The sequence below is a fragment of the Ammodytes marinus genome (genome assembly GCF_949987685.1).
Source record: "Ammodytes marinus genome assembly, chromosome: 1".
Classification (NCBI taxonomy): Eukaryota; Metazoa; Chordata; class Actinopteri; order Uranoscopiformes; family Ammodytidae; genus Ammodytes; species Ammodytes marinus.
Window position 1 is genome coordinate 18,411,905 of NC_137230.1, and position 25,178 is coordinate 18,437,082.

Here is a 25,178-nt window from a genome sequence, read left to right on the forward strand (position 1 = left end):
CTGGAAAGAGTGGAGAGATTAAGAAAAGCGAGAATCCTCAGTGATTTGTTGGGAAAGGAAGTAAAACATTAAAGTATTTCTGATCATGAATAAAGGGTGTAGGCGGTCGACTCAAACTCTTTCTATATAAAATCTCTTTCTGTGTTTTGTTTTTAGCTCGACTATAGACATGACATCGCCCTTTGATTTTTTTTTGTAAGCAACTTTGATTGCATGTATTCAAAACATTAGACATTGTCCTCCATAATTGTGTACAATGGATTCTAACTTGCAGAGCTTGAGGCCCAATATATAATCATGTACTTATTGTTGAAGTGAAACAATAGACAAATAATCCTTCAGGTTGTGCAGTGTGAGTGAAGCAGCAGCAGGAGCAGTGTAGACAGCCACAGCTGAAATTGGTCTAGTAATATACAGCCTGAGACTTTCCTTCTTAGCGAGGGTAGTGATGCTTTATCCACTTGTTGCTTTGCTTATCCCCTCTGGGAACTGGCCAGATCACTTGCCTTTGAGAAGATTTATTGTAGTCCTCCATGATGTTGTGCCTAAGAGCAAGCTTTTTAAAGCATACACCCCTCCTGCGGCTGCCTACATTATTTATTCACCCATAATTAACAGATATTTGTCTTACATGCTTTGTGTTAAGCAGTCGGTTTAAACTGTGTGCGTTTTCCTCGCCATGGTTATATTCAAATTGTTAACGTGCTCATGAGCACTGGCAAAATAACCCACTGGACAAACAGATAAGTTCACTTGCAAGCTTTTAGAGAAAGCTTTCACATTATGTCTATTTCATTAATACTGAATTCATACACAGTATATACCGGCCCGCAGCATTGCTAAATCTTATTTTAGTGCGGACATGCCATTTTGTTCAGTAAAATGCCAGGATTCCCATTTGTACATTACGATTTGACATCATATAACCATTTCCCATAACATGTGGGATAGTCTGCTGTTTAATGTCACTGGACATCCAATGCATAGTTCTCCAGATTCTGTCACCACACAACGATGCAGTCCTCAGTTTATTAGCTGTAGATTCACCCCCGTAGCTTGATCGTCTTGTCAATAGCTGCTGGTGAGATGAGACTTTCTCCAGCTGTGTGGATAGCTTGGTAAGATGCACAAAGGAGGCCGGCTCTAGGATTGTGCCGTAGTCAGTAAACAGTACATTTCTTGTGATGCCTTCAGGTCTCCAGACTTTTTTTCCTTTAAAAAACGCTGTGCGGTTTCTTTGTGAAGGCCGTGGCTGACTGGTGTCTTGAGCTCTTAAGAGAAGTAGCCACAATGCTTTCCCCCCCTTTTCATTAATGAAGCGTAGTCTTGCTGCACATCATTGTTCACATATTCCCCATACACAGATGTATTACTCCACGAATCAAACTAGTACCTTTAGGGTGATAATTCTGATTGAGTGCTTGTTAAAGTTTATGAAAAGATATAAAGCTAAAACTAACTGAGCCAAAGTAGGCTATACACGTTTGTTTAGGGGACTCACCTCATCTTTCAGGAGTAGGATGCATCTTGGTCTGAAGCAATTATCTGATCTCAAGTTTTGAATGTAACCATTTCCGGTCCTGTCATTTAATAAAAAAAAGGTCCCACAAGTCTTGCCAATGTCCATGTTTGTTTGGCTGTATTTGCTTCATATTGTGCTCTCAGCTTACAGCATCAACTGTGTTGTTTCTTTTGGAAGCAGATGTCCCCTGTTCTGTTTTAGAGAGTGACCATGTGGTAATGTTTTTTTTATTTTTTATATGGGAATTCTAGGTCTCTCCCTAGTCTGTTCCAAGCGTCAGCTTGGAGAGCCCAACCGCCACCATTGATCCCAGCAGCTGGAGCGGCAGCGAGAGCCCTGCCGAGGACATGGAGAGGATGAGCGACTCGGCAGACAAGCCCATGGACAGTGACGCTGAGGGCGTGTGGAGCCCTGATATTGAACAGAGCTTTCAGGAGGCCCTGGCTATCTATCCTCCATGTGGACGCAGGAAAATCATCCTCTCTGATGAGGGAAAGATGTATGGTGAGTACAGATGTGTGAATGGGAGGTTTAACCCATCACCTGTGTGGTTCCGTATTTGTCTAATTGGTGAAAATGAAGGCGCTGAAATGAAGAGTTTCACTCTTTTAGGAATATGCTGTATTTTCTTGGATGGAGAAGATGAGATGAGATTGATCTCATCTCTGTCTTCCTTAAATATACAAATAGTATATAAATAGTGCCAACGCCGCCCTGTTTAGCCTAGCATAGCATAAAGACACAATGCAGAGAGAAACAGCTAGTCTGAAGTCTAAAGGTAGCAAAGTCAGCTTTTTCTAAGTTTGATCCGTACAAAAACTTTATGTAAAAACTAGAAGTTGGTATTTTTCTGTGTGTGGGTATATTTTTTGGCGCCCGGGAAGTAAGTGCATCCTGCCAGTAAATAGGCTGGCACATTAACCCCCTTGGAATAGTTTTTTAACATGGGAGTTTGTATGGATTCCCTGCTGGCTGTAGTTTATTTGAAATTGACAGATGTGACCTTGGTATCAAACGTGTCATTTTAATCCCTGCAAAACAAGTGAATGTGCGTATTTAAAAAAAAGCCAAACTAATCATTTAAAAAAGAAAAAATACATCAATACAAGCTCTGTCTCATAATGTAATATTCTAAGGCTGTCTGTCCAAATTAATCTGTGATGTTGCTCTATCGGGGTGACTATGCAGACACTACTCTGGTTCACAGTAGCACAAGTTTATAAGTAAAGCAGCATGAACTATTAGTCAGTAGCAGATGGTACTGCGGCTGCCACCAGCTGTGCCCCCTCTCCTCCCTCCATTTCCCCCCATTCCTGGCTGGGTGATGTCATGGAAAGAGGGAATATTTTCTCTCTGTGTTGTTGGACTGTCTCACAGCCTGTCAGAGTCAAGTGAAAGCAGGAAGCCCCTCAGAGCATTCGCTTGCAGCTGTCATGTGACCCCTCCGGCCAAACAAAATGTAAATTCTAGGAGTTGCAGTGAAACCTCTCAGCTGCCACTACAAAGATGTGGGCTCAGACAACAGGACCCTCCCCACTGTCTCTTCCACTAATTCCCTCTGTAACAGTACAGCCAGAGGAGCTGCCCCTCTGCTGTGGATTAAAGCATGACCATTCGCTTTTTGTAGAGTTTAGAAATGAGCATTGCAAGTAGATGGGTCTCATGTTTACTCAGTGGCCGTCCTCAATATGATGCATAGGTTTAGCACTCTGGAATTGTGTGGCATTAAATATTCTTGAACAAACAGTATACTCTTTTTGACAGGTTATGGGGCAAGAAGTAATTCAGCGTTGATTTACTTAACCTGCATCCAATTGCAAATAGCTTCAAAAATATATTAAACGATAAATATAGGTGCTTCTAATTTAAAGGTCACATATTATGCTAAATGCACTTTTTAAATGTGTTCTAACATATCCATGGGTCCACGGTGTGCCTAGAGACTGCCAAAATATTTAAAAAAATAACAATCTCTCCTTTTCTCACTCTCCCCCTTTCTGAAACCCCCACCCCTCCCCCCAATATACTCCAGTCAGAATTCTCCTCATTTCTGACCTCACAAACTGGAAAGCCAGAAGCTTCCACTGTGCAGCCCACACCCCTATTTCTTATTGGTCCACGGCCCCGACAGACAGAGGGCGAGGCGCATCTGGCTTCGCTTCCGGACACGGGGCTGGGGGAGCTCAAAGATTGTATATTTACGAGGGGAGCTGCAGCTCTTTTTAAAAAATAGGCCATTGTGAGATTAGCTGAACATCAGCATAGTACAATAAATTATCTGAAAGTTTTTTTCAGCAAACAATTAAAGAAAAACGTATTAGGGACCACTAAGACCATATAATATGGTGTATAATAGTACCGAAAAGTGTATAATATGGGAGCTTTAAATCAAATACAAATAAGTAGATAAGAAATTATTGAAACTGGCATATATCTAACACTGATAATCTACCTCAAACTGAAATTATAATTTACAAACTGAAAAAAACATGTTGATCCTTGTTTTCTTCTCCCTGGACTCTGAAAAGAGAGTTTTTTTTTCTTTTGTTGTATCTGGTTACACACTCTCTCACCAGTAGCAGAATCATTGTGCTGTTGTTTCTACCATTACTGAGACAGAACTGCTTTGACACAGTAGTAAAATGATTTTCATCTTCCAGTTTGCAAACTGCAAAGATACAGGAAACCTAATGCATGGTTACCTGACGCAAAATGCTGACAATTCTGCTGACTGCCTGTGGTCAGCTTTTTGTCTGTTGAATTAGCTTTTTAACATATCAGAGGATGTTGGAACAAACTCTGATACTGTATGTAGCCTACCAGTATGGATGCCTTTTTTCTTTTTTTGCGGACGGGGCTTGTAGTTCAGCCATGCAATTGTTGCCTCATCCCGGTCCCAATCCCATCATGCCATGAACTGTGACAATCCTCCAAATCTAGGGAGTCATTAAAGATGCCATGGGCCTTTTCTTGAAGAAAAAGCAGCCCACATTTTATTTTGAAGGGATCAAGTCAGGTTATTGTTGAAGCAAAATATATACAACTGTTTTATGTTAAAAGCTTTATTATGAAGAGAACTCAACTGATTAGGATGTGTTTGTAGGATGCCTCAGGTTTCCACTCTCCTTCTTCTTTTGCATGCCATCAGAGGTGACAAGTATCTAATAAAGCGTGCCTCCAGGCTGCTACAAGGGATTGATTTGTCTAAAACATCCAATGATTTGTTTTTTTAAGAGGGAAAGGGTTGAGTTTACCCTGGTGAGGCTGATATGGCGCTGTAATCCAGGTCCATAGGGTTCTCAACAGCCACAGACAGACACAACACAGAACCTCTCGTGGCATCTGAGATGAAAGTTGACTACAAGGAGACAGGTATTTTGTAGTTGAGAGACCCTGGGGGTAGCATAGTGTTTCATAGACAGAGCTCATCACAAGAGGAGCCGCCCTGAGTGCCCTTAAGCCCTTTGTTATCCTGGGGTAGAGTGCAGTTAATTAGCAACAGTCTCTATAGCAACTGTGTTGCGGTACAAAACAATTTCTAATTTCTGCTTCTTAGCTTATTGTGGTGTTTACCTGAAGTGTTGCGGATGTGCTGAGACCAGTGTTAGCTCTTATGGTATGGACGACACCACATATGCATAGGCTGCGTCACCCTGCACTGTCCGAGGCCCCAGAGTTTACTTAAGAGAATATTTAAAAAAGTAAAGGAGAATAGAGGTTATTGGCCCCTAGCCAAACGCCTACGACTCTGCACTTGCATAATTCACCTGCTGTGCTAGGCTGCATTCATTTATCCCAGAAATAGAGTCGATAAATGAAACAACACGCTTCACTCAAATTGTATGTTTATTCATTGAGTTATGTATTTGCACTTGCCCCACAAGCTAAATGACATTGGTGGATTTTTCTCAGTTACTGTTGAAAAAAAAGGAAAAACTGATTCTTATTCCATTTACTCACAAATAAATATGTAAATACATACTCTACTAGTAGTCTACACTGCACTTTGTGTGTGTTTGTTGTTTTTGCTGCTGAAGATAAGCTTTCCGCTCATGAAGAAGATATTCACCTATCATGGGAATTTTAAGGAATTATTTAATGCCTTTGTGTGATCCTGTTCTCATAAATTGTATCAGCAGTCATTACAGTAATTGCACACATATATGTATCCTAACCAATAAGAAATGCCCTTTACCAAATAAGTCAAATATCCCTATATGTTGGAATATATTCACCTTGTAAACATGGACTGCTGGACACTATACCTCTGTCCGCGCGTTTCTTGATGTAAAGCTTTTCTTATTACCACTCGGCTGTTTGCTCTGCCATCTCGTCAGTGATCCAGCCCAGACCCCTCCTGTGGGAACTAAGTGGCACTTGGTTTGCAGAGATGCCAAGGATGAGTTAGATATAATGAGCAGACCTGGCTTGCCCCCGATGGCCCAGCAGCACTGCGCTCCTCTGGGGCTCGTCTCACCGGGCCGAGCATGCTCCGAGACAGAGCGAGCGGACCTGATCCTCCCTGCTGGGCGGATAATGAGGAATTCTGGGATCAGCTCAGGCTCCCCGAGTCACCTACATTGACTCAGAATGGAGTGTGAGGAACTTCGTTGCAGGAGAGGCATCACACACCTCCAGAATAATCCCTCGTTTGTTCCCCTGCCATTGTCGGTGCAAGACTACAGTGTTTTCACACACGAGCTAGTGGAAAAAGTCCAATTATTTTGTGTCCTCCTCAAAGGGAGTAAGTGTTGGAAAAAGTGGCATTGATGCAGGTATAATGAGCAAAGGAAGAAGTCATTTTGAATGAGTATTCAAAACTTTAAGGTCGGGTTGTGACAAACGCAGTTCTGGTTGTTGCCAATAGGTCAATGGATGGAATCGACCTGGTTTTGTTGAACACATGCTCTACTCAACAGGTGTTTCTGTTTCAGACAGAAATGTATTATGGTATGTGATTGATGTTAAGACAGTATTTTATAGGATGTCCTGGCTAATCTAAGACTGAGAGCATGAGAGAAAATAGAAACTAAACAGATTCATACGGTCTGATTTCATATAATGTAAATGTGTGCCATGTGTCATGTACTTGAACTGTATAGAAACTGCAATCCTAGACTTCCAGGGATTATGAATGTTCCACCTTGTGTATTAGATTTAACTCCTGTCCCTTTGTTGGGGTGAAACACTCTTTAATTGGTCCCAAGCATTACTCAGGGCTCAAACGTATACTGTATGTTTTTATCTGATATTTTAAACTCTATAAACAAACCTTTTGTTGTTTGTCATTCTGCACCTGTTGTTTTAGACTGCAAACACGAGTTGCACACATGGGTCTAAAATGCCCTGTGGGCAATAATAATCATCATCCAACATCCGGATAATGGATGATTTCAGATCCAGATGATTTCACCGTCCTTGTTTTGTTGGACTTAATTCCGACATATCTTTAGCTGATGACCCATGCGTGGCTCCCAAAACTAATGAGACTCAGCCCCAAAATGGAACTACATTTAGAGCTTCCCTGTTGCTGTGCAGCAGAATTGATTTTGAAGTGCATATTATTATTTCACAACGGTTCGTTCAGGGGGCAGACCACAGCTCTGACTCGTGCCCATGTTGTGGTGACCAAGCTAACATGTTGTGACACGTGTGAGAGATTCCAGTTTCCTGCTCCCATCCTCATGTTGTGGCAGGAGTTTACACCTCACAGGGCTGCTTCCCATGAGCGCTGATGAGGGGCTCAAGGTGTAAACGGCAGTGATGCTAGTCAGAGGATACGATGGTACAAATGAACTTCTGAGGCAGATATTCTGTATTTTATGCTGTTCATATTGGATACGCATTAGGGACCTATAGTGGAAATTGCTTGCTCAATCGAATGGTATGCTTAGGGATATTGCAGAATGTAAATGCGTTGCCCGAATTAAAAATTTTGCCAGACGATATTATCAGTGTGTCTGTGTTTGTGATCCTCTTGTCGGCCTGTGTGGAAGTGTGTTTGCACTGAATGGTTAGATAGCAGGCTGTGCCTCTCTGCCTGCCTGAATCAGGAGTACACGGGGTGTGTCCCTGCTCTGAGGTCTGTGTGAGGCCCTCTGAGGCGGGCTTCAGGTTTCAGGTTGCACGTTCCCAATTGGCTGCTTTTGTTTGACTAAAACACAGTGAGACTCTGGGCTTCTTAAAGATGCAGTGTCACTTGCTGTGCCCTCTTTGCGAAATCATCTGTTTGACTCTGATTACATCATATCCCATTGATGAAACACTTTTATTCTGATGAGATCATCTCAAACTGATGGGACCATTTTGTGTAATCAACATATGAATGGAATCTGAATGCCAGTGTTATTCTCTCATCCAGCGCACAGGGACTACACTCCACTGCTAACAGAGACGGCCATCTCTTCCTTTTGCTGTTTGTGGAATAGAGAGAGGTCTCTTAACACTGAACAGCATCCCTGGCAACAAAGGGAGACTGTAGCCATACAAATAAATTATCATACGCAATGCTGTGTTATGGTCTGAGCCTAAATTCATATCTGAGCAATCCTGTTATTATCCTCGTAAAGTAGTAATAATAAGTGCATGTTTATTATGTCGTGACTAGGGTTGCAAAATTTCGGGAATTTTCAAAGTTGGAAACTTTCCATGGGAATTAACGGGAATTTATGGGAATTAACGGGAATTTTGGGAATTAACGGGAATAAACGGGAATTTCCTAAATTTAAAGTAAACCAAATGCACCAAATCCTTCTAACTATGTTATTTCAGTCCTGGCAAACGTTCTAGACAGTAAAAAGCAGTTTTTTCAACTACGTTTTATAATATTTAAGAACATTTAACTTCAACTCTGATTTTTTTTAAAGCTTATTGAGACACCCAACTTGATATCATATATTGCTTTTTACTAGACCAGGTTTACAGAGGCTTAAACAGTGATTTTAAATATAGGTTGGGAAAATATATTTTTGCATAATCTTGACTAAAACAACCAGATTTCATGCAAGTACACTTGGCAAGTTGCACATAGCACACATCCTACTGCAGGGGTACTGAGGCCACGCCCCCTACATGCACTGTGCATTCCTCCATCACATGGGGGGCAATTTACTTAATTTATTGAATGGGTGGGGTCAGACAGTAATATTTTACTCAACATTCATCTTTTTGTTGTTCAGTGAAATTATTGATTGTTCATAAAATAATCAAAACTTGATAAAGTTCTACTTACAAATAAATCTGTTCAAATGTAATGTTTTTTTTATTGTTTAAGTTTGCATGGATGTCTGCCCATGACAAAACATAGTGTTTATATGTTTAGATTAATGTTTGGATATGAAAAAAAAAATATTTAAATGACCGCCATTTAGTTAATTCCTATAATTCCCAATTTTGAATATTCCCAAAATTCCCGAGCGAAAGTTCCCGTGGAAAGTTTCCGGAAACCCCTTTGCAACCCTAGTCGTGACCATCTGGGCTATGTCTATTCAAACTCTATGGTCTTGTCTCTTTCCAAACTTGAATTCAGTAACAATTTTCGGCCAAGACTCCCTCTGCGTATGCACATGATTACAAAAACAGTAAAATAATACTAATATGAGATAGAAGAGCCCGTCATGACCATAAAGATTGACTATTCATTCATACATATTGGTTTGGGCTGTGTAAAAAATCAATATGGCAATATATTGTGATCTGTTTTGTTGTTGTGATACCTGAATTGATTTCCAGCCCCAAAAATTCAAAATGCCATCTTCAAAAATTGAAGGAAAGAAAAATTTAAACTGGTTATGAACTATCACCTCCGTTCCTGTAGGTATCGCAGTACTGCTAGTTACCTTGAATTACTAGGGGCCATTCCGTGTATTGTGGCAGAGTGAAAGCTGGAAGCTGCATGGATGACTAAATTAGAGCGGCCCTTCCAAATACAAAGCTGAATATCGCAATATATGGCAAGTTATATTGTATCAGAACGTATTTTGATATATTGTGACCCATGTATCGTGAAGTCCTTAAAAATACCCAGCCCTAATTTTGGTCACAGCCAATATGTATTCCTTTCTGCTTAGATGCTGAATTGATCCTAAGAGATTGAAAATATTGATTTGACTCGAGTGTTTTACTTTGTTGTTGAGTAAAAAGGGGGTGGGGGGGGGGCAGTGCACCTTCCTGACTGTTAGCGCCACGTTCACACATTGGACTTGCCACACAGCCAGTCCCTCAGGAGACTCATAATTACAGCTGTCCTTTCAGATTAGTCCAGCAGCCTGTCCAACTGTGGCTTCACTCCCTGGTCATTTATTTCATCCCCTTTTCCCTCTCCTGAGAGACACACCTCAACCTAAATGACCAGGCCAGCCTCGACAATAATGTATGTGATGATAAACACAGTGGTTCCTAATTGATAGAGTGATTCAGACATGGGCTGCCTGTGCAAATTGGTCCCCTGTGACGATATCGCACAGAGTTGGAACTGGCGGGTTTCTGCTCTGGCCTCGTTTGAGAGGCGTAGAGTGGAGAGAGAGGAAATAAAAGGGGCTGGACCTGATGAGTGATAAAGAGGCTGTCCTTGCCTCCTCAGCCCCGTCTGAATACAGGCACAGTTCAGCAGAGGTTGGCTGTTGTAATCCTCTCAGTGTCTCCAGGAAGGCTCAGGTTAGTGACCTGCTGCTTTGTGATGTCTTGTAAGATTTTGAGAGAACACCTCACCTTTAATACTCCACTGTTCAACTAACACATTAGCTCAACTGCACATGACCCAGCCCCTGCAATAAAGCCTTTTATCCAGCTCAATAAGGTCATTTCAAGTGAAATATTGATTTCTTTTGGTGTCCAGAGGAAAAAATGGATTTTTAAAGAGCTGTTAATTACAGTTGCACAGTGCATTATGGAGAACTTCATTTTGTCGTGGCTGGATTTTTAAACCATGAGTTGGAGGTCACATTAAGAGTGTTTCCAACCACCCTTTTTGTGCACATTTTCAATTTGCGCATACAAAAAATAAAATCCTTAGTGAAAAATGTGGGAAATAAAAACAATATTGTTGGATGATTGCAGGTTTTTGCACTTCTCCGAGGTCGAAAAGCTCTGTATAAAGTGACAGGCAGACTGAAACCTTCCTAAACGAATGCATGAAACAAAAATAATGTCACAATTCAACCATTGAGGTTCGACTGGCACACTTTAAATAACATCATCTTGTTACGTCATACCATTGCACCCATTTCTGCATTGGTTTAATAATGGCACCGGACTGGAAAATGCGCCATGTCCTTGTATTTCGCATGACTGTGTGCAGTTCATAGAAAGGATGCATTCATTGCATTCAGCTGATCAGATTCATGCTTTGTAGTACTGTTTAGTTTTTAATACATTATACTGATACTGTATAGCCATATTGCGCTTATAAATTGCTTAAAGTTTGCGTATTTGAGTTCTAATGAAAGCTGACACACTTGAAAAAGCTTTCTTAGACTAAAAGAAAGTGTCCTTCTGTGAAAGTACAAGCACATATGGCAAAGAAAATAAACCAACATTGCTGTTGTGGTCATAACATTAGAAATAAGTTTTAAATTTAGATTTAAATGTCATATTGTCAAAGGTTAAAAAATAGAATTCTCAGGCTTTAAGATAAATACACTGCTTTTAATTGTAGGCTTTTTTTGTTTTAATGTCCCTGCCTTTCTTGTGCAAATGAGGACTGAATGGAGTTGTTTCCTGTGGATATGGGAGGAACACCCATGTACATGTGAAGCCATAACCAAACTAGCCCGTGAGAACTTTATGAGTCATTACAAGGACCGCTATGTATTAATTAGAGCATGTTAAAAGATTACTATACTAATCACCTCCCACTCACTACTGCAAAAGCTAGACATTCTTAAAAGTTAAAAGCAAAAACAACAATAATGAAAAGTCATATTGATGGGTATTATGCTTACTGTTTATTTCATTTACATAATAAGGATGTGAGTCCAATACATAAATCAAGAGCCAGTTTAATGAGAAGATAAATATGCTTGAACTTTTCCGTTTTAGCCCGCAGGCATTGGGATGGTTTTTGATTGGTTTGTGTGTGTGTGTGTGTGTGTGTGTGTGTGTGTTTAAGGCAGAGGAGGAGGGGTTTCCATTGTGTCTCAGAGAATAGCTTTAGTGTTTGTCATGTTGGTGTCACGCATGCAACATCGGGCCTTGAATTCTTTCCTATGGACCCACGCTTCCACTGCGAGGCTCCAACAATACAAGGGGTAAAGGCACTTTTACAAGCAGATGGTGGTCTGGAGTCAGATGTAATGATCCACGCACATTATCTACACCAGAGCGCTCAGTATCTCTGCTCTGCAATACTAACCAAACTCAGAAAACAAAACAAAGATATTAGTGCTACAACTCGGGAAACACATGCAGGGTCAGGGAACTGCAGACCTTTTCATGTTTACTTGTACTTTTTTAAGCTTGCATAACTGACACATATGTTTTCATTGCAGCAGTCATGTGTGATTTATTCCCTTGAAATATATTCATCACACAGGAACCTATCTAGTCCTCAGCATAGTCTTTGGCCTCTCAGCCAGGGCGGACACAATGCTTAAGTGAAAGCATGACGTTTTCCCTCCTACAAGGAGCACTGTCAAATTTTTCTCTAGCCACAAGTCACAGGTTCTCCTCCACTTGGCAAGCAGTGATTTCCCATTGATATAGCAAGCAAAGGGCTTCCTGCCCCTGTCTGCTTTTCCCAAAACCTGGAGTGAATGCCTTCATATTGTTTAGTCTATTGTGATGCTAATGTCTGCCCGAGACCCTTGAGTCATCTATCACAGATGACAGGAAAGCTGGGGCCATTGTGTTGGCCTACAACATACAAGTGTGCACACACACTCACGCACACACAACATACACACACACACGCACGCACGCACGCACGCACGCACGCACGCACGCACGCACGCACGCACGCACACACACACCGAAACAAACGCATTACATTACACATACTGGATTGTGGTTTATATACTTTTAAAATGGAAGAACCCACAAAAGGAGGTTATTAACAACAGACTAAATCTAAGTTGTATTTAAGATTCTTACAAGAAAGATTTGATTTAAATAAGTGCTGCAACAAACTATTCATTAATTTGATGATGCTTTTTGAAAAAATCAATCATTTTCAGTCAGTAAGATAAATGGTGAAAAATGCCTATCACAAGTTTTTGAAAGCTCAAGGTTACATCTTCACAGTTTTTTCTCTGACAAACAGACAAAGACTCAAACATATTACATTTGCTATCATGAGTATGCACTATGCAGACAAAATTTAGAGGCTTAAAACTGCATCCCTTTCCCTTTTTGTAATAGTTTCAGCAGTGTATAAGATATTAGTTGCTAACTTTTGAAAGTATTATTAAAGAGCACCTATTATGCTTTTTCAACTTTTATGACCTATACACGTTGTTATAATTAGGGATAGACCGATATGGTTTTTTCAGGGCCGATACCGATACCGATTATCGGTAGTCAAGGGGGCCGATAACCGATATTTAGAGCCGATATTAATTTGCCGAAAAAGGGAAAATATTGGCGTCAAAATTTTTAATAATACAAACTCCAACACTTAACTTCATTTAAATGCCTTTAAGAATATGTTTAATAAACACAACAGCGTATCAGATTTGCAACATAACACAATTTAAACAAATAAATGGCTCCCTAAAATGTTCCTGAACTGAACTGAACTGAAATGTTAATCTTTTACTTATCTTTCTTTTAAGTTCAAACAAAAACAAAAAGTGCAGGGTGTTCTAATGAAGTTAACTGAACATGTAAACAAATAAATAGTTCCCTGAAGTTTTATAAAGTAAAACAGAGTTAAATAAAATTTGCACAGAAATGTGAGTCTAAAATCGATTAGTAGTCCCAATTGAGCAGCACCAGATTGTGGTGCAAAAAGCAGAGTTGTTCAGCGTGCTCTCCAGTGAGACGGCTTCTTTTGCTCTCGTAAATTGCAGAGACTTCACTGAAGACGCGCTCACTTGGGACTGATAACGGTGGTGCACAAAGAAACTTTTTGTTTTGCAAGTAGCTTGAAGCGCCCTTCGTTCTGTCTCCACCACTGAAGATTATTAAAGTGTTTTCAATCTCAATCTCAATCTATCTCTTATCTCAGAAAAAAAAAAAAAAAGGCCGATGCCGATATGCGTCAAAATGCTGAATATCGGCGCCGATAATCGGCCCGGACGATAATCGGTCGATCTCTTGTTATAATGATTTATAGTCATGTTTAACCATACTAAAGTGTCAAATAATGACTTACATGCATTTAGACGTATTACCTGCTGACCGTCTGGGGTGGTTGTGCAGAGCGCTAAACACTAGGAACGCCGGTCGCGATTCACTTGTTCAAATTTCCGGGATTTATCTACGTAGATCAATCCGGATTTTCCATGTATGGTAATGCTGCAACGTGCTCAGGCACGCTCCTGCCATGCCCCCACCTGCCTGCTCAAATCTGCTTGCGCGCCGCTGAAAGTCTTCCGGAAGGTAACCAATCACAACGGAGTGGGGTTGGCAGGAGGGGGGCGAGAGGGCGGAGAAAGACGAAGCCGAGTGTTGACAGAGAATGCTGAATGCACCCAGATGAGAGGGAGAGTTTACCGAAAATCTACATAGTTTTTTGTGCTGTGATTCGTGTCAGGTTGCTCTATAGGAGTCATTAATGAGAAATTAAGACAAGAAAAGTAGTATAATAGGAGATCTTTAATGAATTAGTGATGTATAGTAGAGCATCAAGGATTATTATTTTCTACATTGTTTAATCTTTCAATAATTCTCTGGATTAATCACTTTATGTGTCAGGAAATAATAAAAATAAATCCTAACATGATTTCCTTAAACCCACGGTGATGTTGTGAAATGTTTGTCTTGTCCGACCAAAAGTCTAAAAACCTCAAAATGTAGGACGAGGAAAAGCTGAAAGAACGAGTCATTATTTCTTGAACAAGGGCTTCAAAATATGATTCAATTGTCAACTAATTGTCGCAGCCCTATTCATTCATGTAAAGAAAGAAGATAACTTTCTTTCCCCAAACTGTCTATGAAGTTTCTTTAACTAGGACCTAGCGAGGGAAGGCTGATTTACATTCAATTAAACAATATACACAGATGTCATAGCAGAGCCTGGCATGTGGAGTGAAGGGTTAATGATAGATCAGTCTTTACCGTCCAGGCAGTGTCACATGTGTGTACTCTCTGTTCTCTGATGCTGCCCTCTCAGGCCCTTGTGAGAGAGGCAGTCGAGTGGTAGGAGCCACACACACATCTCGGCCAAGCCTAGCGCCGTCACATGGCAGAGTGCTGGGCCAGATGTGACTGTGGTTGTGCTTGCATTAGAAGAAAAAAAGTGCTGTTACAGGAAATGGATGTTTTTAAAAAGAGGGAAAGAAAAGAGCGGAGCAAGTATTGTTCTTGCCTTTCAATGGACGTAATGTGCCTTGCAGGTTAAATTGTTTAATATGCCATTACTTAAATTAGCCTCAGTGTGTATGTTACACAGGTGCATAAAGGCTTTGCAGTGAATTCAATGACAGGCCTTTGTGTTTTATTACCACTGTGCCATTATCATGGAAATGTATAAACATGAATAATCAACCATCTGTGGTATGGATGTGATCATCAAACCCAACCCTATGTTGGGTTTGATCAGTTGGTCTGAGAGAAAAATACAGGGAGGGTGGGTTGGGGTGTGGCTGTGGGAGGCTGAGGAGGAGTAGACATGCAGGAACAATAATAAGATATATCGCGGTTGTAGAGTTTGGTGAATGAGAAGGTAACTAAGACACTGAAGATCTTATGGGAACTAGTGGGAAGTCATTTCTGGGTGTGGTATCTCTGAGGTTGGTCCACCGTTGGACTGTGACAATATTCCCCATTGTTATTCATAACAGAGGGGAGCCTGTCACAGGTTCCTTGAGAGAAAGGATGCTGAGGGCCAAATTGGATTGTGTGCCTGAATGGGGAATCTACTTGGGGTTGGTTTAGAGAAAGTTGAGCCTCAGTGTCATTGAGGGGCTGCTGCTGGAGAGCCATTCATACATCTCAGATCCTCCAGTCATTGAGATTCAGAAGGAATTCACTGTGGCCAGGTGGAGGGCTCCTCCAGCTGCTAAACAGCACAAATCTGCTCATGTGTCACTCCATAAATATTTAATCCTTTTCCTGCTGCTTTGATTGACGGCAGCACCCCATAAAGAGTTACTTTTTCTCAGCCCTCCCCATGCCTCAAACTGCAGGACTTTACTTAACACTTTACTTAAAACTATTTGTAGCAGAGTAGATCTTTCAAAGTTTCAATAAGAAAACAAAAATTAGAAAGAATTAACCATAACCTAGTCTGGCATGACCACTTCCGCCAGCGTCTATTCGCTTGCGTCGAAAAGCTACGCAGCCCTGACGCAGCCCCCTCCTTTTCCGGTTGCTGGCTTTCCCCTATTGTGATCCCCCTCAAATTCGGAAACAATTCGCTCACAGTCAACCCGTGTGCTTATGTGCAGCGCTCTCTCTCACACACACACACACACACACACACACACACACACAGGGTGTGAGAAGTCACATTACTGTAGACAGAAATAAAGTGTGGCGATACTTCGGGATAATAATATTGGCGGCGGCGGTCCGGGATGCATCCTAGCTTAGCCTAGCTGTCCAACTTCATTGTACAACTACCCCCGGGCAGAAATACCCTCATAAACTCTGGAAAATGAAGCGTGGGGGTTTGAATTGAGCACCGGACCTTATAACCAGCTAGATTAAGATCCGCCGTTCCCTTTCTTTGGTGAATTAGGGACTATGCAGCGGTGTTTTAGCGACGGGGAAAGATTCCAACGGCTTCCACTATCACCTAGCAACTCTTACGGCTACTTGCTGCAGTTGGTGTAGCGCTCACAACGTCAAAACCCTGTTCTGCCTGTAAACAGACGGACTACGGCTCTGACTACAGCGATAGGAGGTGGTGACATAAATTCTCGAATGCTAAAAATTCTACTCGACCGCCGTAGCCGTCCTCTCAACCGCCGATGATAATGTTACCAGAGATAACACTACGTGGGTGGCTAGTTAACTCCGGTTAAGTTATCCCGTGAGCTCCTCGGGGGCTAAAGTGTATGGTGTCTTGACATGCTGGTTAGAAAGCAACACACTATGTATATTCCTTTTGTCTTTAATAGTTTTTGTGTGGCGTTTGCGGGTTTAGCCATTTCTCTGACAGTCTCTGGACGTGAAGACGTTCCATCAAAATAAGTCCCCCCCCGGCACTATTTTGCAGGCCACCGCTGCTGCTTCCCGGGGTTAGCCCCGCCCTAGATGATTGTGATTGGTTTAAACAAATACAAACAGGCTAGCCCAGTTTCCCCCGGTTTCCCCACCCGAATAGACGGCTCTAAACAGAGTGCTTCCAGACCCTACTACTTGCTGTAGTTTGGTCTGGCTTTGCGAGACTAACCATAACCCAACTGCAAAATTCCAGTTTAGATCTTCAGCTATGCCCTCTATGGTATGATTTTATTTTTATTAACCTCTAAACATTATTGAAATTATAAGAATAACATATTGCTTATAAGCGGTTTGACATGTATTCATGGTTGGACAGATTGGCCCTAAAGTAATCTTTAAAACAATATACAGTGTAAAAAAATATTAAATACCAAATTTTAATCAGGGTTTAGGTACAGGTTTAATTATTTGCTTTGTTAAAGTTTCAACAACCTTACCTAATGTACACTCTCTTTTCATGTGGATATAAATCTCTCAGCATTAATATATATGAAAATATTCAAAAGCAGCATTTTTTAAGCCTGTAAATACACAACTTTATGTTGACATTACTGTTATTCCTGTTTCACTTTATTATTGAATAGGGATTTGTACAGACACTAAAAAGCAATTGAACCTTTGTTGCTTTAGTCACATATTAGAGGCTTATATCTTGACTAGTGTTGTTTCGAGGATGCAAAAATACGTGTTTTGCTGGAGAAGTGTTTGCTGCAAAAACATGGACTGATCTTCGCCGTAAGTAAATTTGATATTTATTGACAACGTGCACAAGTTTTCCTTGGTGCATGTGAGCTCTGTGCAAATTCTATTAACATAAAAGTACTTAAATAAAACTAAAACTGTCCAAATCATTGTCTCTGAACCAAACAAATTAATTGCTAGTTTTGGAGAGCAAATCTTATTTCAAATATTACAAAAATTGTGGGGACAAATCAAAGTTTGTCCACCCTTAGCCTCAACAAGGCCACTTAAACAAACACTCACAAAAAATTAGTTAGTGTAAAAATGTTGCACCTTTTGAATTTCAGGTGGGAAAAGCGGAGTTTTAGTCCTGCTTGAGGACAGTCACATTTTTGTCATCAGTTTTTCTGCAGTGCAAACACAGGTAAAAAAAAACTGCATGCTAGCCTGGACCCAATGAGCTTTTCTTTTTTCCCAGTCTGGTGTAAAGAATGAATTATTCAACAGTAAGCAAGCTTTCAGCTGACCATTTGTGTGCTTTGATCTAGAATCAGGAGTTTGTATGAATGCGTGTACTGTTATGTTACGTTGTCACAAAGTGTGAATTATTGAAAATAGTGCATGCCCCGGCTTGTAGTTCACACTGCATGCACACAGTACGGACAGGTGGGTTGGAAATGTAAATCCCCAGATGTTGTTTATTTGTCCCAGGAGGTCATGTGACTGGGTTCACTGCGACTGGCCTTGACCAAATGTTCCGCAGGAGAAGAGCTCATTAAAAAGAATCAATTGGTAAACTTGTCTTGCGCCTGTAACCTTTACATTAAAAAAAATATGTGAAATGAATAGTGATCGAGATGAAACAATTAGTTGATGAATGGAGTAGTTGGTAGGCAAAAATAATAATATCAAATAAATTACAAAAACTTAGATTAATTGAATATTTGTTTGTGTTTTCAGAGCAAAAACATATTTTGTCATAAAACGTTAAGTATTTTAAGATTTGGAGTGTCAGTGGGAAAAAATTCAACATTTTAAGTCACCATGGAATCACTCACCATGGTTTTCTTGCATATATATTTATGCAATGTCTCCTATATTCTGCCCTTTTATACATTTGGAGATGTATTCTTGTGCTCTGTCACATTCTTTGAACTGTGATGTGCTGCCCCTTATAGAAAAAGCCTTTTCTTCTGATTACCTAAGAAACGCCTTATTAGCACATGTGTAGAACGTTGCGGTCCCATTGTGACATTACAAAAGTGAGGCCTTTTAATTAATAAGGAAGTGAATGTAGAAAAATGTGTCATTATTTTGGGTTTGGTGCATTTCATAGAGGGGCAAAGCAGATCCATGGCATTGGTTGGCTACAGCTGGACACATAATTAGAGTGCCTCCTTACCTATAATTTGTGTAATAGTTTTGGTTGGCGGCATGTCATTACCATATGAACGGGCTATGCAGGGGTCATTTCTACAGCAATTAGAGCCGAGCTGAAGGCAGAAGAATGTTTGGAGCCGTTGTTAATTGGAAATCACTACAAAGCTATGCTTTAATTATAATTTAGCCCGAGCTGTACTATTTTAAACCCAATATATTCAGTTGCCATTATTTTCTGTAATAGTATGAACAGCTACGTCTGTTTCCTTTCAAAGCGTTGGGCTTTGAAGAGCATGATATTCAATTAGATTAATTTGAAAGGATGTGCTGCTGAGTTTTTTTCATGCTAATGACACATGGGGTTTTCATACACAGGTAATGTGGATCTGGTTTGTTTCTGAAACGAACATACCTTCTGATTAGCATGGAACTGAAATATGGTCATAGACCTTTTATAGTTTGTTTATTTGCGTATGATCACCATGATTACTTCCTAGAAAATTAACTTTTTTGACATTTGGCTTTTTGTCATTCAATCAGTCACACTCTTTACAGAGAGACTTATTCAACTGTTACACATATATTATACAAAACCTACATACAAAGTAAAAGCATCACTGTGAGAGTGAGTGTTTTTACAAACCAGTTACTGTATGTAGAGATAAACTGACATATCAAATACTATTCTGTTTATGATTGATCTTTAAAATTCAGTTTTTTGACTGATATCAAACCTTCACTCACATATCTTGCTTATATTCTATTTTTGTGAGAGGAACAAATAAAAAATAAAACCATGAGCAACCCTAAAATAAAATAAAATTTCCATTCCTCCCTCAAGGTTTTTGTTTTGGAAATTTTAAACACACTTATTGTCATTTTCTTGTTTTTCCTGTTTTCGCAGGTCGAAATGAACTGATAGCTAGATACATCAAGCTCCGGACCGGGAAGACGAGGACTCGGAAGCAGGTAAGACGGGAGAGGTGACATCTTCCTGAGCATCAGAGGGTTGTCAAATCTGAATGAGTGCGGACTGCTGTCTTTGTTTCTACAGGACAGAAACAAAGACAGACAGACAGTAGCAGCACAATGCTTAGTTGTCACAGGGACTTCCCTCATCACTGCTGTGCTGCATGAACAAACGTCCCTGGATTCTGACTTCTCCAAACCTGTCACTCCTACCTGCACTAATACGTACACATATAAGAAATTTGCCTGTAGTAAATTTGTACTTGAGGAACCTTTCCATTTATTCCACACTTATTATGCAACTTTAACTTTTCCAAAATAAAGCAGTCGTCAAATACCATAAATATGAGAGCATTATTTCCTCTGTAGCTGTGCAAGTATCTGTCCTCATTACGACAAAATCATGGTGGTCGTAGTAGAAGCTTTTATTAATAGAAATGTGGAAGCCTTAATTGATTGGTACCATCCCTGATCAAAGAGTTTTTGCTGCAGTGTAAGAGAGTGCATCCTGGCTTTTGCAACACACAGTGTGCACACAGCACTGCAGATACGCACACTCTCATGACAGAGGTGAGCTCAGACCATTTGAATCCATCTGTGATTAATTTACTGTTGTAGCCCGTGCTGTTATATGTCATGGAAATGTGACAAAGTAAAACAGTTGATCGCTGTATTGAAATCACCTGATAATGAGCAGCTCTGATAGTGCTTCAGTAACCCACAGTAAATTCCCTGTATGACCACTGACTTGAATGACAATGATAAACAAGCCAGTGTCTAGAGTGACATTCGATCACTGTGTATGGATTGATCAGTCTGGACCAGAAAGGCTGTGTGGTTTCTCTCTCACGCTCTTTGCGTCACACACATCTGTTTCTTTTGTTAGTTTCAAATGTGAGGTGTCTGTGTCATTTGTGTTGCTATTTAAGTTAGGGCTGCGACTAATGAGTATTTTTTAGAGCTGAAATGGTAAATCAATTGATCTTAAATTAATAAGCAAAAGGTCTAATAATCCAACAATCAATTTGGATTTTGGACTGTTATTTATGGTGGACATTTTATAGCTTAATCAATAACTTGTCAATAAATTACTGATGTTATCATCAGTTTAATTGAAAATTATATAAATCATTAGTGGCAGCCCCAATTTTCATTATCGTTAATTCCGGTGATTATTTTGTTGTTATGTTTTATCTATTTATTTATTTAATGTTGTCCGACCAACATTATTAAAGATGATGAATTTAAAATACATCAAAACACAAGTCCTTTACATTAGAGAAGCTAGGACCAGACAAAGTTTGGAAATAGTTGATTATTAAAATAGTTGATGATTACTTTTCTTGTAATTAATGAATTCACTAATTGTTACAGCTTTATTTTACTGTATGTAGAAACCTAAATAGCAAAATTACACATTATTTTTCTTACAAACTCCTACTTGCCCTGCTGAATGTTTCATGTGAGAATATTATATACAATATATACTTTCTGATCTGTGTGAATGTCGGGGGTAAACTTGGCCGGTGAAATGCCTCGCCCAGCTCCCAGAAGAATACTAGACCAGCCCATTCTCATTCAGCACACAGCAGATCACATCTGGGTGCTTTAATGTGTGCTAAAGGGGCCTGCATCCTCCTTAATCAGTTCACTTAAGTGACGACGACAAACAGCATAACGCTTTATTGGCTGTTGGCTTGGTGTGTGGTTTGAAAATGCTTCTGTTATGCATCTTGTGCTCAAGAGTTTAAAAAAAATTAACAAAGAAATGTATAATTCACTTTGTTCTGTTCTTGTTGTTTTATTTTCCATTTTTCTCTTTTCTTTTTTTTAAATGGAGGTGTCTAGTCACATACAGGTCTTAGCAAGAAAGAAAGTTCGAGAAATCCAAGCTGCCATTAAGGTACGTCTGGCTTTGCCCAGTTGCAGGGGGCTTTTCATTGCCATGGTTACAGGCTCTTCCTTTGTTTTCCTCCCCTCCCCTACCCCGCAGGTGTCTAGTCACATTCAGGTTCTTGCCAGAAGGAAATCTCGTGAGTTTCATTCCAAGCTAAAGGTATGCGCTTTTCTGCTTTTGGGCTTGTTGGTTGCTGTGCGTCTTAACTTAACTGTTTCCCGTGGTGACAGAGTGAATGCCTGGTGCTCTGATTCCCCCAAATCCTCTGCTCACTGTTGTCTGCTGCGATTTTGTTAACCCCCTCCTCCTTTCCTTTTCCACCTTCTCAGTTAATCTTTCACCCTTACTCAGACCTGTTGTCGCTGTCCTGTCTAATTGGTTTTGTCTACATATTGACCTTTAATTACGGTTCTCATCGTATCCATGACTTAGTATAGAAATATTGAGGACTTTCAGTTTGTTTAGTTCATTTATACAAATAATAAAATGGATTAATGTCAGCCACGCCAAAGCAAATGCTACGGCTTGTTAATAAGATCGTTTTTTTTAGCCATACAAGAGGCTGATTGAAGCTGGGTCTTTTTATAGGCCCATTGACATGTACCACATAAAATGCAAAAACAAATATTAGAAAGCATTCCTTAATAAGTTTTTAAAGAAGTGTGGCCAAGATACAGTCTGTACTGAGCAAGACATTTTACAGAACCTACAGTCGCGATGTGATGATGGTGCCAATTTGAATTAAAGAACTATTCGATAATGATTTTTTATACTAATCAGGCTCAGATTCTAAATATATGGATATTTTGTAATAATTTAGTCCAAAACAAAGAGAGCAAATGTCGGAAAGCATGCTGGCATTGGCCGTTGGTGTGAGTGGCTGAGAGCTGACGGTCCGATGGTGGCTGGCTTGTTTCTGAAATGCCCTCTCTGCTTTCTTGTTCTGCCTTCAATATGATGTTAACTCTCAATGCCATGGCTGTCAGTTGCTTTCCTTCCTCCCAGTTCAGATGGCATCATTACAGAGCAGCATTGAAATCTGTTAAAACCACTGAAGAAGGCCTTTCAGAGTGGCAGATTCAAATGGGAGAAAAATAAAAGCTTTGTGAAAAGAGTAATCTTGAATAATATTGACCTGTAATTTAAGGTGTTTTACAAAGTAATGCTGTTTTCTTCTTTTTTGGAAAGCAGACTTTTTATTTTGACTTTCCCACTTTACTCCACTCCCAGTACACCAATTAATGACCCCCCATTAATGTGTGTGTGTGTGTGTGTGTGTGTGTGTGTGTGTGTGTGTGTGTGTGTGTGTGTGTGTGTGTGTGTGTGTGTGTGTGTGTGTGTGTGTGTGTGTGTGTTTATGTTAAGAAACAGAGTCAGATCGGCAGATAGCCACATGAATGCCTGGTCGTTCAAGGGCACGGGCAGCTGTCTGAAGAAATACAGACAACTTTTGTATGAATCCCTGTCTTTTCTCATTTAAAGCAAATTAAAGTTTAGGGTAAAAGAGAAATACAAGGGTGCCCTTCATTTAAAGGTGGCATCAATGACAAACTGCTGTTTCTGGTTTGGTCTCTGGAATTTTCGTGAAATTACAGTCATTACATTACTGCTCCATTATTTTCTTTTGAGTGATGACTTCTGATCAGATTGTGAAGTTCTCCAGAGACCATTGCTAATTTGTAAATACAAATGTCTTAACCCTTTTGTTATAATGTGTTTGTTTCACATCTGTGTTTTACTGTATTACGATGGCTAAACAAATTAAAGTAGAATAATTTGTTACTCACGTTTGGACATGTTAATACTGAGACTTTTTCATGCAGAACTCAGACTTGAAAAGTTCAAAATGTTAAAGTACTCACACTAATTAATATAAAAAAAAATTATAATAAAACCCATGTTTGTTTGTTTTTAGGTCACACATATGGTAAGTATCTTCCTTCTGTTGTGAGGCTGTGTCTGCTTTCATAAGGGGCTGCCTCGGCTTTTAGTTAATAGTTTTGCATGTGTGCTTCTGCCATAGTGTCAAAATAGCTAAATAGCTGCTGCCCATTTTTTCCCATTGTTTTGGTTTCACTTTGTGCCATCATACTTTCATCACACTATAGTGATATTGACTCTGCTCCACCAGCATGCTTGTCTTTGGCGTCGGCCACCAGTGAGTCTGCATGGGTTTTCAAGCACGAGAGGCTTACATAATGCCTTAGCATTAATGGAACTACAACATTAAATAACTCTTCTAATACACATCTGCAGAATACTATGTCTAGAACAACATCAAATGTATATTGCACCTCTGCAGTCTTTGTAGTACTCTTTGAATCAATTTTCAAGCATAGCCATTTACCAAAAGATTTGTCCAAAGATGAAAGAAAAGCAACAAACTGGAGCTGTGAACCAGTCTTTGATTGGATCTGTGTCCTTCACATTTACCAGAGAAAATCTTTACAATGTTTAGATGTGTTTTGACATGCAGACAAACGCAGCCTTGACAGAAGTGCTGCTGAATGAGTAAAAAAAAGTATTCTACCAGTACATTAGTCAACACGTAAACTTTCTTTTAAGTGCATACCACCACTAAGCAATAAGCATTATATATTGGAATTCAATTGTCATTGTGTGACACATGCCTTTAAAAGAAAAAAGAGCCTGCACTTAAAAAGCAACGTGATGGGTGCATCTTTGTTTAACCTGCTTGCTGTTTTTTGTTGATAGAGAGGTCAGTGGTGCTTTCTGTAGTGTTGTTAGGAGTCTGGTTGTTGCTACCTCTGCCACATGCCCCCTCTCCCTCCCTTTCTGCGTGAGTGCTAAGCCTTTTGTGACTGCTGTTAAAGGACCAGGCAGTGAAAGACAAAGCCCTCCAGAGCATGGCCTCCATGTCCTCGGCTCAGATCGTCTCTGCCACGGCTATACACAACAAGCTGGGACTGCCAGGCATCCCGCGCCCAGCCTTCCCCGGAGCAGGGGTAAGAGACCCTCGTCTGCACCCCACTATTGATCCACCCTGTCCAGCTTCAACGCAGGCCAGCAATAGGGCCAACAAGCGCCGGCACCCGGGCCAAATCACATTACACACCACAGCTTTGCACCAACTGCTGCTCCCATCAGATAAGAACATGATCAAAAGGAGTGGTATAGTCAAGATAACTACATCCACTAAACATGGAGCTAAGAGCCATTTTGATCTTGTTGCTAACAGCTGCTCACAATTGGATGTTCTTTGTTGTTTGTTCTTTACTGTCTGTTCGTACATCTCTTTCTCCAGTTGTGGCAGGGTATGATGACTGGTCAGCCGGGATCCTCACAAGAGTAAGTAGTATCATACTTTGTGTCAGAAAAAAAGACACTCTAAACTCTCTTTGAAAAATACATTCATTATGTTTTGATGTCTCATTTTTTCTG

The 25,178-nt window shown here is 40.2% G+C and overlaps 1 protein-coding gene across 1 annotated transcript in view; it reads left to right on the plus strand.

Moving 5' to 3' along the window:
• Positions 1-1,791: 1,791 nt before the first annotated feature.
• The window catches only part of tead1b (TEA domain family member 1b), a 33,630-nt gene continuing 10,243 nt past the window's right edge, over positions 1,792-25,178 (plus strand). Inside the window, exons 1-5 of the mRNA XM_080032525.1 lie at positions 1,792-2,026; positions 19,815-19,879; positions 21,873-21,971; positions 24,611-24,742; positions 25,042-25,085. Of these exons, the coding sequence (XP_079888651.1) occupies positions 1,870-2,026; positions 19,815-19,879; positions 21,873-21,971; positions 24,611-24,742; positions 25,042-25,085 (497 nt within the window). The 5' untranslated portion in view covers positions 1,792-1,869. The remainder of the gene's footprint in view (positions 2,027-19,814; positions 19,880-21,872; positions 21,972-24,610; positions 24,743-25,041; positions 25,086-25,178) is intronic.